At 41.5% G+C, this 14,726-nt stretch overlaps 1 protein-coding gene across 1 annotated transcript in view; it reads right to left on the minus strand.

Annotated features, from left to right (window-relative positions):
• LOC127445110 (receptor tyrosine-protein kinase erbB-4-like) overlaps positions 1-14,726 on the minus strand; it is a 333,014-nt gene that overhangs the window by 103,417 nt on the left and 214,871 nt on the right. The window contains exon 3 of the mRNA XM_051704909.1: positions 7,464-7,650. Within this exon, the coding sequence (XP_051560869.1) occupies positions 7,464-7,650 (187 nt within the window). The remainder of the gene's footprint in view (positions 1-7,463; positions 7,651-14,726) is intronic.

Raw genomic sequence — 14,726 nt, forward strand, 5'->3', positions numbered from 1 at the left:
GGGGCCCTAAGCACCTGCTTATAGCGCTTATATCTAGAAACGGCCCTGAATGTTGGACACTTCATGCACTAAGGTGTGGTGACTTTCCTTAGGGTAAGGAAGGGGCGAAGTTACCTGGTCGCAATGCTGGCCTTGCAAAACAGTTGAAATTAATGGTAAATGGTAAAAAAAACTAGTGAAAAGTCTGTCAAGACAACACCTTGCTATTGTGAGCTGAATGCTTTATCATCACCCCATACTTTGTGAAAATGTACGTTATTTGAGATAAGTGTTGGACTGAGGTTCGCTAACAGGCTAAAGCTAGCAGCAACACATCATGTGCTATTGAAACTTCACTTTCGTCAGCCGAAACCTGGCAAATGCTTTCGTGTAGTAAAAAAACTTTAGTGTTCCATCAACACTACACTTTGAAAATCCATACACTAGACAGTCGAGTGCATAGTGCGTAGTGTATTTGCACAGTGTATAGTGTGTCATTTGGGACACAGCTTGGTTATACACTCACCGAGCACTGTATTAGGAACACTATGGTCCTAATAAAGTGCACAATGTGGTTGTAACGTTAGGAAGGAAGTCACAGGAGCTGGATATAGGTGCGGCGAAACAGTATTTAATAAAATAAACAAAGTACAAAATAACGGGGTAAACACAGGAACAAAGAAAACATCCACGATGGGAAAACACAGGAACAAAGGAAACATCAATGACTGGAACTGTCAATAAACAGGAGGTCAACACACATAACAACTGACAAAGGTAAAACAGACATCAGGGCAATATATACACAAAGATAATGAGGTAAATGAAACACAGGTTAAAACAATCTAGGACAGCTGGCAGTGATGAGGGCAGGGAATTATGGGAAGTGTAGTCCATATGAAACAGATGACAGGGGAGAAACACAAGGCAAACAACAGTGAATCATGACATAGCCCCCCCTCTAATGGGCGGCTCCTGATGCCCAAGGAAGGCTGGTAAGGGAGGCAGGGCCAAGATGAAGCCGGAGACCAAAGAGACCAGAGCGGACCAGGTGAAGGGGCGGAAGACCAGGGAGACCAGAGCAGATCAGGTGGATGGCCGAGAGACCAAGGAGACCAGAGCAGATCAGGCGGACAGCCAAGAGACCAAGGGGACCAGGGCAGATCAGGTAGACAGCCTTGAGACCAGGGAGACCAGAGCAGATCAGGGGGACAGCCAGGAGACTCAGAAGACCAGAGCAGATCAGGTGGATAGCCAGAAGATCCAGGAGATCAGAGTATAGCAGGCGGATGGCCAGGAGACCCAGAAGACCAGAGCAGATCAGGCTGATGGCCAGGAGACCCAGAAGACCATAGCAGATCAGGCGGACGGCCATGAAACTCAGTAGACCAGAGTAGATCAGGCGGATGGTCATGAGACCAAGGATACCAGAGCAGATCAGGCAGACAGCCTTGAGACTCAGTAGACCAGAGTAGATCAGGCAGATGGTCATGAGACCAAGGATACCAAAGCAGATAAGGTGGATGGCCAGGAGACCCAGAAGACCACCTCAGGGTAGAGACTGGATCAGGGGGTCTGGTTGACGGCCACAGGGCTGAAACAGGGTCAGGAGGCCCAGGTGGTGACCCCAGACTAGAGACTGGAGCCATGGAAGACTCTGAGGGTGTAGCCATGGTAGGTGGAGCCGTAGGAGGTTCGAGGGGCGAAGCCTTGGAAGGCAGAGCCATGGCAGGTGGAGCCTTGAGAGGCTCAAGGGGCGAAGCCGTGGACATGAGCAGAGACCTCTGTGGTCGTGGGCATGGACAGAGACTCGGGAATGACCTTTGTCGTCGTGGGCATGGACTGAGACTCGAGAACGACCTCTGTGGTCGTGGACATAGACAGAGACTTGGGAACAACATCTGTGGTCGTGGGCATGGACTGAGACTCGAGAACGACATCTGTGGTCGTGGGCATAGACAGAGACTTGGGAATGACCTCTGTGGTCGTGGGCATGGACTGAGACTCGGGAACGACCTCCGTGGTCGTGTACATGGGCAGAGACTCGGAGATGACCTCTGTGGTTGTGAACATGGGCTGAGACTTGGAAACGACTTCTGTGGTCGTGTACATGGGCAGAGACTTGGAAACGACCTCCGTGGTCGTGTACATGGGTAGAATAATTCAACTTGGAGATAAGGGCCTTGTAGGGCTTCGAGACAGGGGCCGCGGAATGCTTGAACCAATGAGTCACAGAAAGCTGGGCTGTGACACGGCGTGGAGCGGACTCAGATTTGACTGTGATGTGGCATAGAGCAGATTCAGACATGGCTGTGACATGGCACGGAGCAGGCTGAGGCGTGGCTGTGACATGGCATGAAGCAGGCTGAGGCATGGCTGTGACATGGCATGAAGCAGGCTGAGGCGTGGCTGTGACATGGCATGAAGCAGGCTGAGGCATGGCTGTGACATGGCATGAAGCAGGCTGAGGCATTGCTGTGACATGGCATGGAGCAGGCTGAGGCGTGACTGTGACATGACATGGAGCAGGCTGAAGTGTTGCTGTGACATGGCATGGAGCAGGCTGAGGCGTGGCTGTGACATGGCATGGAGCAGGCTGAGGTGTGACTGTGACATGGCATGGAGCAGGCTGAGGCGTGGCTGTGACGTGGCATGGAACGGGCTGAGGCGTGGCTGTGACATGGCATGGAGCAGGCTGAGGCATGGCTGTGACATGGTATGGAGCAGACTCAGGCATGGCTGTGACATGGTATGGAGCAGACTCAGGCGTGGCGGTGACATGGAGTGGAGCGGACTCAGGCGTGGAAGACTCGGAAACCGGAACCGGGATTGAGAGAAGAGGATCCTCTGAAGCGAGTGTCTCTAAGATTAGCCTTACATATTCCTCCCACGTGTAGTCTCCGGTCTCTGGCAATTCCCTCCACCGGCGTGTTGGGAGTCTGATTCTGTAAATGGATTTCAGGGTTTCATCATCAAATCCTGTGTGGGCGGCAACGGTGGTGAAGAAATGAGAGTACTCCCTTATAGATAAGTCCGCCTGGCTCAGTTGCGTGAAGTATGCTGCTAGATCCATTTTTGTGGTCAGTTGTTCTGTAACATTAAGGAAGTCACGGGAGCTGGATCTAGGTGCGGCGAAACAGTATTTAATAAAAATAAACAAAGTACAAAATAACGGGGTAAACACAGGAACAAAGGAAACATCCACGATGGGAAAACACAGGAACAAAGGAAACATCAACGATTGGAACTGGTCAATAAACAGGAGGTCAAAACACATAACAACTGACAAAGGTGAAACAGACATCAGGGCAATATATACACAAAGATAACGAGGTAAATGTGAACAGGTGAAAACAATCTAGCACAGCTGGCAGTGATGAGGGCAGGGAATTATGGGAAGTGTAGTCCGTATGAAACAGATGATAGGGGAGAAACACAAGGCAAACAACAGTGAATCATGACAGTGGTCTTCTACTGTTATAGCCCATCCATCTGAAGGTTCGGCATGTTATGAATTCTAAGATGCTATTCTGCTCACTACAGTTATACAGAGGGGTTATCTGAGTTACCGTAGCCTTCTTGTCAGCTCGAACTAGTCTGGCCATTCTCTGTTGAACTCTCTCATCAACCAGGCATTTCCATCCATAGAACTGCCGCTCACTGGATTTTTTTTTTGTTTTTTGTTTTTGGCACCATTCTAAGTAAACTCTAGTGACTGTTGTGCATGAAAATCCCAGGAGATCTTCAGTTACAGAAATACTCAAACCAGCCCGTCTTGCACCAACTATCATGCCACGGTTGAAATCAATGAGATCAATTTTTTTCTGGTTGATGTGAACATTAACTGAAGCTCCTGACCTGTATTTGCGATATTGTATGCATTGCACTGCTGCACGGTTGGCTGATTAGATAATCGCATGAATAAGTAGGTGTACAGATGTACTTAATAAAGTGCTCAGTGAGTGTAGATTCTAAATGCAAATGATCAGAAAATGGTTCATACATCTGCTTCTTAATGACGAAGGGAGAAAACGCATGCAATTGCTCTATAATTATATAATTCTCAGAAACACTAAACAGTCTGCATCAGCTGATTTTATATTGACTCTTGTCAGTATGCATGTAAAGTTCTGGCGTAATTACTTTGCAGGGAACATCCCAAGACCTGTTAGCATGAGAGAAGAAATTGTGGTCAGAACTCTGACTTCAACAAAGAAAGGGTATAAAGACTGGCAAGTGGAAAATGGAAGACTTCAAGAAGTATTAGAAAGCATTTAAGAGACAGTTCATGAAAAAATTAAAATTCCTCCATCATCTATTCATGTCACTTGATCCCTGTCTGATTTATTTATTTATGCATTTTATGGAAATTACAAAGAGTTATTTAGCAATTTAAAGCATTATTTAGGGTGTATAGGCTATTCTGGTCTATGCAATGACAGTTAATGATGACCAGTGACTGTTGTGGTTGTAAAAAGAAAAAAGAAAAATACCATAAATCACCATTAAAGTAGTCAAAAGTTTAGATGCTATATTTCAAATAAATATATTCCATGCCAAACAATAGCTTTGTGTGAGCAATAGACCGACATTCCACTTGACAGCCTTTTCTAAATTTGTTGTATGAAAAAGAGCAGCTTAGACAACATGCTAGATATCATCTTTTCTATTGCACAGAATAAGAAAAACAATCATACAAAGTTTTAGTGACATGAGGGTGAGTAAAAGAGGATAAAATATTCATTTTTGGATGAACTATCATTATTTTAATAGATTAAGTGCATTGCTAAAAGAAGCAATCCTTTGTGTTAAGAGGAAGGTTGTCTGAAAAGCCAATCATTTTTCTGCATGATCTTTCATCCGTGATCTTTCTTCCTTTATATGAAATTAGAGTGGTGGCTGCATATATAATGAAGTTCAATCGACTATGAAGCTTACTAATTAAAAACATTAGTGGTGGAGTTTGTTACAGAAAACCAACACTGAGGTCACAAAGTAGTTTTGCAATTGTGTGATGTGAAAAAGGCATTATGGAGTGATATGGCGGTTGCACAAGCAAAAGGTGTAATGTTGTAAGTAAAAGAACTGCAGAATTATTGTTTATGACATCTAGATTTTGCATGTTCTAAAATGATCTGACGACTTAAGATTTAAACACAAGTTTTGTGTTAATGGAGTGAAAGGAAAGGCTACTTTGCTGTATATTTCTGCTGAAGAGGCTATTGATCATCACCAGTAAGGTAGAAGTAAGTGTAAGAATATCTAAGAGAAGTACATGACAAATCCATTTCACATCAAAGGGTCCATTAAGCATCATGGTGCTGTTTCTTAGACCGGAGGATGCAATCTTTCATCTCTTTACTTGACACACTGCTTGATTTGAGCAGTGATAATTCCATTTAAGCATCTTTATATTGATATTGAATGTAACATTCTAACTAGCCATTTTTAAGCAGTACACAGGCCATTACATGATTAATATTAGTAGCTTTCAAAATTCATCTTGTCAGTTGGTCCTAATTAAGACTGAAGAAGAAACACTCTTAATTCTTTGCTACCATTGCTTATTTTTCATTAAGTTAAGAAAATTTCGACTTGCTAGTTGAACCTGAAACAAAAAATCTCCTGTATCTTTAATAAAATTACAAATGCTGCAGTATAAGTTAAATGAGATAACATCAAGAAACGTTAATACTTACTGTAACAGATCAGTAGCTGATGTACGTACTATATGAATACATCTAAATCAAAGTTTCATGACATTTCAAAAATTTGAATGGCCATTATTTCTGGTAGGCATGATGTGGGTGGATCACACAACCTTATCCTAGTTTTCTTTTCTCAATAACATTTCAGAGTCATATTTAACTTCAAAGTATATTTAATGAGAATTATCATTGAGAATAATCATAAATATTTTGTGGTGAAATAGGGGCTGTGTTTTTGTGGGAAAAAAACAGTGCTGGCAGTATGGAATGATATTTAGCTGATGCTCATTGATCTCAACAATATCATGTAAAAAATAAAAATAATAATCTTTGTTCCAATAATAAATCCAGCTTTTACAAAGCAACCAAACCTGAAGAGTACAAGGTTTATTAAAAATTAATTATCAGTGTGCAATAGTCCTGTCTGGTGGGCATAGTGATGGATGTCTGTCTTGCTCTCACATCTTTAACCCCTTTGGTTCACCAAAAGGGCCTTAAACATAGAAAAACATAGAAGAACTCTGTGTGTGTGTCTGTTAGGAGAGGAAGTAAAAAAAGAATTGTGCCTGGAGCTGTATATTCTCACACTTTTAAATAGCTTAACTATCACATCAAGCACGTGCCTTTTGAAGGGGTCAAAAGCTTCTTCTTCTTCTTACTATGTTTTTGTGGAATCTCAAGATAACCCTAAAGTGCCACTCTGAAATATGATAAACAAACTTATTTGGGAATAAACATACAGTACATTTAGTACATATATTATTATTACAGCTCATGTAAAGGGATTAGTTTTATTCATTACACAGAGAATCTCACAAAAACCTGACAAGAACATGTCTGATCTATTTAGCCTAATATAATTAAGAAAGAATGTAAGAAAGTTATATTATATTATATTTTGCTTTTATTTTAGGTCTATTTTTTATTTTATTTTATTTTATTTTATTTTTTTGGACCATTAAACATTTTTTCTTGGTGACATTACTTTGATGACATGACAGTTAAGTACATTTCCCCTCAATTGTCATATAATGCAAAAACAATCAATGTAAAAAAAAAAAAAACAAAAACAAAAAAAAAAAAAAAATATATATATATATATATATATATATATATATATATATATATATATATATATATATATATATTGTTTAAATTGAGAAGTATTTATACATTATACATTATTCTAGCATTTGTTAAACTGCCTTTAATTGATGCTAAAATATTTTTTACAGTTTTACAGTAGTTACTGTAATACAGTCATTACAATACTTGTACTCTATCAAGAATCATTATGAAGAATAATGTGAATTACAAAATATGCTGATTTAAATATAATGCATTGCAGTAATTGTACTTTTCTTGTAGTACAGATAATCTTACTGTATTTTTTGTTATTATAATTAATTTTGTCATTATTAAATGTATTATTATTAATAATTGTGTTTGTGTGTGTGTGTGTGGGGGGGGGGGGAAGGTTGCTTACTTGTCATAAAACTAATTTCACAATGCAAAAAACCTTAATGGTCCTAAAAACAGGCTTAATTTTCTTGATAATTTATTTTGTTGTTGTTGTTGTTGTTGTTGTTGTTTGATTAAGTGTTACAAATGTGTCAAAATAAGCACTGCTTCTCGGTCCATGATGTCTGCTCTGGGTCCATAAACCTTTTCGCTTTCCTGTATACTTTTCAATGACATCTTCTGCACAAAAACAAGTGTGATGGGCCTTTTTGTTTGTGAAGAACAAGAGAGAGGCACACAGACAGACAGAAATACCTGTCAAGTTCTTGAGGCCGAGTTGTCTAAGGCCGAAGTAGCCGTCCCGTCTGTAGTTGAGAAAGATGGCCAGTGCGTAACGTCCCTCGTAAAGTGTAGTGCCACGGATGATCCGCAGGTTCTCCAGTGGAAGATAGTCAAACTGGTTTAGAGCCACTAACACGTAACCTGTCACCTCCCGGATAGACTGCAGAGATAGAGGGGGTGGGTGGGGGTTATTATTTAAAAAAAAAAAAAAAAAAAAAATATTTGCAACAGTAATAGCTTGCCTGAAGATTAAGTCTGTATTCATTCATCACATATAACTTTAGTTTTAAAGCCCTTTTGGAAGAGATTTGTCCTCTAATTTCAAAATCCACAAAGACTTTCTGCCCTAGGTCATTATGGCAATTGAATAGTGCCAAAAGTATGACTAATGAGACAGCCTTCATAGAATTTGAGAGATAATGGCCCAAGAGACCGCTGGACCCTCCCTCACCGCTCAAATCAATCATGTTGACATCCAATCTCTGTTTCTTACTGCGTATCATTAGCAGCCACAGAGGACAGGTCTATTTCATGCAATAGAAGTGAATTAGATATAGCTGTACTGATCAGAACCACACACACACAGCTGCTGTCATCATGGAGATCCGTCTGAAGAGCTGAGCCAGAAAGTACTGTCATCTGTCACCTGCCAGTCAGGTAAACTGGAAGTTCACATTGAAACAGCCTATACGTGGCACTTACAAAAAAGTAGTGCTATGTTTTCTGATCATGTACCATAATAATACCAGGATATTTAATTTAATTTAATTTAATTTATTTGGACACGTGTCATGGTATTATCATGGTATTCTTTGAAGAATCTTGGAGTAACCATGGTATACATCAAAATATGATTACCATCTTTACTTTCACCACACCAATGTACCATAGTACGTCTCTGTGTATGTGTCCCTATAATTCAGTCAAATTATCAGACTAATTATTATGTAGTAAAGAGTCCTACATCCATGAACCATACAATGCAAGCCATCTGGATTTTAAGTAGTAGTTGTTAGATAAAGTAGTGTGGGCAGAAACTACGATTTCTATTGTCATCAAATGACACGACAGACAACGAACAGAGGAAAACTGCCGTAATCAGTAATTAGCTTACGGGCAGAATGATGAATAACAAATGATGCATCAAAGCACTAGACCTTGGGTGGGGGGTGGGGGGGGGGGAATACATAAATTGTTCAACCCTTTTGTTTTGGCGAACTAATATAAAAAAAAAATTTTTAAAAAAGAACTGCTGTTTATAATTGACGTGCCAGATATTTTGCCTCAATTAACTGTTTTTTTTTTTTTTTTTTTTCACAAAACCTCTCTCTCATTCTTCTTTGCTATATACAACGGTACACAAAATTCACGGTTCGGTATGTACTTCGGTTTTGGGGTCATGGTTCCAATCTTTCTTTAAATTATTTATTTTGAACACAGTGGCTGATGGACAATAAATCTTATTGTGAAGGCTCATTTATACATAACTGCACTATGAATATTTCTTCAACGAAATGACAATACAAAACTTAAGAGCCTCTTATATGCACATTGTATAAAATATAATAATAAAAATTAAAAAAAGTGCAATTATAATAATTGTAATAAAATTAAGACACTAGCAGTGCCGATTTTTGTGTCTTTTGCCTTTCAGCTCACCACTTGTACTTATCACTCAATTTTCAATTTTTTATTTTTTTTTTTTTTTTCTTCAGGAAAATCAGAATATCAAAATCAAATCAAATCAAATCACTTTATTGTCACACAGCCATATACACAAGTGCAATGGTGTGTGAAATTCTTGGGTGCAGTTCCGATCAACATAGCAGTCGTGACAGTGATGAGACATATACCAATTTACAATAACATCAAATTAACACAACACAATTTAAACATCTGTTATACATAATTAAACTCAACTTAAAACATCAAATTAACACAACACAATTTAAGCATCTGTTATACACATAATTACACTCAACTTAAAACATCAAATTAACACAACACAATTTAAACATCTGTTATACATAATTACACAACTTAAAACATCAAATTAACACAACACAATTTAAACATCTGTTATACACATAATTACACTCAACAATATACAAATAATAACATACACTGTACAGTATACAATATGCTGTTTTTGTTTTTGTTTTTTATTTTTATTTTTTTATTTTTTTACTATATAGATACTATATAGATACACATTATTCAATAAAAATTAAAAATTAATATATATATAAAAAAGTATATATATATATATATATATATATATATATATATATATATATATATATATATATATATATAATGTACAGTATTGTACTGTATTGACATTCAGGCTGTCGGTTGATAGTCAGTTGTTAAGAGAGACATAATATAATAACAGTAATATAATTTATGACAGTCCAGTGTGAGATAAAAGAGTAATAAAGTGCAGGGCTGATGTATTTTGATCGTGGGAGATCAAGAGTTCAGAAGTCTGATTGCTTGGGGGAAGAAGCTATCATGGAGTCGGCTGGTGCGGGTCCTGATGCTGCGATACCGCCTACCTGATGGTAGCAGTGAGAACAGCCCATGGCTCGGGTGGCTGGAGTCTCTGATGATCCTCCGAGCTTTTTTCACACACCGCCTTGTATATATTTCCTGGAGGGAGGGAAGCTCACCTCCGATGATGTGTTTGGCAGTTCGCACCACCCTTTGCAGTGCTTTGCGGTTGTGGGCGGTGCTATTGCCGTACCAGGCGGAGATACAGCCAGTCAGGATGCTCTCCACAGTGCAGGTGTAGAACTGTGTGAGGATGTGGCGGTTCATTCCAAACTTCCTCAGCCGTCTCAGGAAGAAGAGGCGCTGATGAGCCTTCTTCACAACGACTTCAGTGTGGACGGACCATGTGAGTTCCTCAGTGATGTGGACACCCAGGAACTTGAAGCTGCTGACTCTCTCCACTGGTGCTCCATTGATGGTGATTGGACTGTGTTCTCTGTCTTTTCTTCTGAAGTCCACCACAAGCTCCTTTGTCTTACTGACGTTGAGGGAGAGGTTGTGCTCCTGACACCAGTGTGTCAGAGTGTGCACCTCCTCTCTGTAGGCTGTTTCATCATTGTCAGTGATCAGACCTACCACCGTCGTGTCATCAGCAAACTTAATGATGGCATTGGAGTTATGTGTTGCCACACAGTCATGTGTGTACAGGGAATACAGTAGTGGGCTGAGAACACAGCCCTGCGGGGCTCCAGTGTTGAGGGTCAGTGATGAGGAGATGTTGCTGCCTATTCTAACCACCTGGCGTCTGCTTGACAGGAAGTCCAGGATCCAGCTGCACAGCGAGCTGTTTAAGCCCAGAGCCCGGAGTTTCTCATCTAGCTTGGAGGGCACTATGGTGTTGAATGCTGAGCTGTAGTCTACAAACAACATTCTCACATAAGTGTTCTTTTTTTCCAGGTGGGAGAGAGCAGTGTGTATTGTAGATGCAATGGCATCATCAGTGGAGCGGTTGTTGCGGTATGCAAACTGCAGCGGGTCAAGATTGAGTGGTAATACAGAGCAGATGTAATCTCTGATTAGTCTCTCAAAACATTTGCTGATGATGGGGGTCAGAGCAACAGGACGCCAGTCATTTAAACAAGTTATTTTTGATTGTTTTGGAACAGGCACAATGGTGGATGTTTTAAAGCGTGTGGGGACTACAGACAAAGAGAGGGAAAGGTTGAAAATGTCCGTAAAAACACCAGCCAGCTGGTTCGCGCACGCTCTGATGACGCGGCCCGGAATGCCGTCTGGACCCGCGGCTTTGCGGATATTCACCCGTCGGAAGGATCGGGTTACATCCGCTACAGAGACGGAGAGTGAACTAACCTCTGTAGCTTCGGCCGTGAGAGCTCTCTCCGCGAGGGCGGTGTTATTTCCCTCGAAACGAGCATAAAAAGTATTTAGCTCATCCGGTAGAGAGGCAGTGGTGTTCATGGCAGAGTTTTTATTCCCTTTAAAGTCCGTGATGATGTTAATTCCCTGCCACATGCTTCTAGAGTTGGTGGTGTTAAACTGTCCTTCAATCTTGCTCCTGTACTGGCGTTTTGCTGTTTTGATAGTTTTTCGGAGGGCATAACTGGCTTGTTTATGCTCCTCCGCGTTCCCGGAATTAAAAGCGGAGGTTCGCACATTAAGTGCCGCGCGAACATCGCTATTGATCCACGGCTTCTGATTTGGATAGATTCGTACAGTTCTGGTCGGAATCACTTCCTCTATGCACGTTCTGATGAAACACATTACGCTATCAACATAAAGCTCGATGTCGTCATCAGAGGCGGACCGGAACATCTCCCAGTCCGTGCGATCAAAACAATCTTGTAGCGTAGAGTCTGATTGGTCCGACCAGCACTGGATCGTTCTGAGGGTGGGTGCTTCCTGTTTCAATTTCTGCCTGTAAGCGGGCAGAAGCAGAATGGAAGAGTGGTCCGATTTGCCAAATGGTGGGCGGGGGAGGGATTTGTAGCCATCCCGGAACAGAGAGTAGCAATGGTCCAAAACCCGGTCCCCTCGTGTGTTGAAACTAATGTGCTGGTGGTATTTTGGTGCGACTGATTTTAAACTGGCTTTATTAAAGTCCCCGGTCACAATGAATGCGGCCTCAGGGTGCGCGGTTTCCTGCTCACTTATACTCCCATACAGTTCCTTGAGTGCCCGGTCTGTGTCGGCTTGTGGGGGAATGTACACAGCAGTGATAATGACTGCTGTGAATTCCCTCGGTAGCCAGAATGGTCGATACAGAAGCATAAGAAATTCCAGATCAGGAGAACAGAAAGACTTGATGGAATGTACGTTCCTCTGATCACACCAGGATTTGTTGATCATAAAACATACACCACCTCCTCTAGTTTTACCTGAGAGGTCTTTCGCTCTGTCCGCTCGGAGCATGGAGAACCCTGCGGGTTCAATGGCTGAGTCTGGAATCTCCGCAGACATCCAAGTTTCCGTAAGGCAGATAATGCAGCAGTCCCTCGTCTCTCGTTGGAAAGAGATCCGCGCTTTCAGCTCGCAGAGCTTGTTATCCAGAGACTGAACATTTGCCAGTAGAATACTGGGTAGCGGGGGTCGATTTGCACGGCGTCTTACTCTGATGAGAACGCCGGCTCTGTTTCCCCTTTTCCTCCTGCGTTTCTGCGGCCGTGCTGCCCAGACAAAGGGCTCCACTTGCGTGTTTGTAAACAGCGGGTCGGCATTGAGGAATGTGAAATCCGGTTTTCGGTGTGAGATCGCTGAACCAATGTCCAAAAGTGTTTGTCTGTCGTAGACAATAAGGCAGACAACATCCAAGACAAAAAACATAAGAATTGTAAACAAAACAAACAAACCATTGCTATGTTGTGTCGGAGCTCGCAACGCAGCAGCCATACTCGGCGCCATCTTGAGTCCAACATTATCAGAAGAGAGGACAGGGTGAGAGGACATGTCATAAAAATTGCATTGATTTTTGTTGCCAGACGGGCTGGTTTGAGTATTTCTGTAACTGCTGATCTCCTGTGTTGGATTTTCACACACAACAGTCTCTAGAGTTTACTCAGAATGATGCCAAAAACAAACAAAAAAATCCAGTGAGTGGCAGCTCTGCGGACGGAAACGCCTTGTTGATGAGAGAGGTCAACAGAGAATGGGCAGACTGGTTTGAGCTGACAGAAAGGCTACGGTAACTCAGAAAACCGCTCTGTACAATTGTAGTGAGCAGAATAGCATCTCAGAATGCACAACACATCGAACATAAAGGCGGATGGGTTACAACAGCAGAAGACCACGTCGGGTTCCACTTCTGTCAGCCAAGAACAGAAGGCTGAAGCAGCCTCATCTTTCTGTTCTTGGCTGACATTATATATATATACAGTTGAAGTCAGAAGTTTGCATACACTTAGGTTGAAGTCATTAAAACTCATTTTTTAACCTCTCCACAGATTTAATATTAGCAAACTATAGTTTTTGCAAGTCGTTTAGGACATCTACTTTGTGCATGACATGAGCAATTTTTCCAACAATTGTTTACAGACAGATTGTTTCACTTTTAATTAAATATATCACAATTCCAGTGGGTCAGAAGTTTACAGACACTAAGTTAACCGTGCCTTTAAGCAGCTTGGAAAATTCCAGAACATGATGTCAAGCCTTTAGACAATTAGCCAGTTAGCTTCTGAAAGGAGGTGTACTGAATTGGAGGTGTACCTGTGGATGTATTTTAAGGCCTACCTTCAAACTCAGTGCCTCTTTGATTGACATCATGGGAAAATCAAAAGAAATCAGCCAAAACCTCAGAAAAAACAAAATGTGGACCTCCACAAATCTGGTTCATCCTAGGGAGCAATTTCCAAATGCCTGAAGGTACCATGTTCATCTGTACAAACAACAGTACGCAAGTATAAACACCATGGGACCATGCAGCCATCATAAAGCTCAGCAAGAAGACGCATTCTGTCTCCTATAGATTAATGTAGTTTGGTGCGAAAAGTGCAAATCAATCCCAGAACAACAGCAAAGGACCTTGTGAAGATGCTGGAGGAAACAGGTAGCGAAGTATCTATATCCACAGTAAAACGAGTCCTATATCAACATAACCTGAAAGGCTGCTCAGCAAGGAAGAAGCCACTGCTCCAAAACCACCATAAAAAAGCCAGACTACAGTTTGCATGTGCACATGGGGACGAAGATCTTCCTTTTTGGAGAAATGTCCTCTGGTCTGATGAAACAGAAATCTAACTGTTTGCTCATAATGACCATTGTTATGTTTGGAGGAAATAGGCTGAGGCTTGCAAGCCAAAGAACACCATCCCAACTGTGAAGCATGGGGGTGGCTGCTTCATGTTGTGGAGGTGCTTTACTGCAGGAGGGACTGGTGCACTTCACAAAATAGATGGCATCATGAGGAAGGAATATTATGTGGATATATTGAAGCAAGATCTCAAGACATCAGCCAGGAAGTTAAAGCTCGGTCGCAAATGGGTTTTCCAAATGGACAATGACCCCAAGCATACCTCCAAAGTTGTGCCAAAATGGCTTATGGACAACAAAGTCAAGGTATTGGAGTGGCCATCACAAAGTCCTGACATTAATCCAATAAAAAAGTTGTGGGCAGAACTGAAAAAGCATGTGCGAGCAAGGAGGCCAATAAACCTTACTCAGTTACACCAGTTCTGTCTGGAGGAATGGGCCAAAATTCCAGCAACTTATTGTGGGAAGCTTGTGGAA

Source organism: Myxocyprinus asiaticus, chromosome 8 (genome assembly GCF_019703515.2).
Source record: "Myxocyprinus asiaticus isolate MX2 ecotype Aquarium Trade chromosome 8, UBuf_Myxa_2, whole genome shotgun sequence".
Taxonomy (NCBI): domain Eukaryota; kingdom Metazoa; phylum Chordata; class Actinopteri; order Cypriniformes; family Catostomidae; genus Myxocyprinus; species Myxocyprinus asiaticus.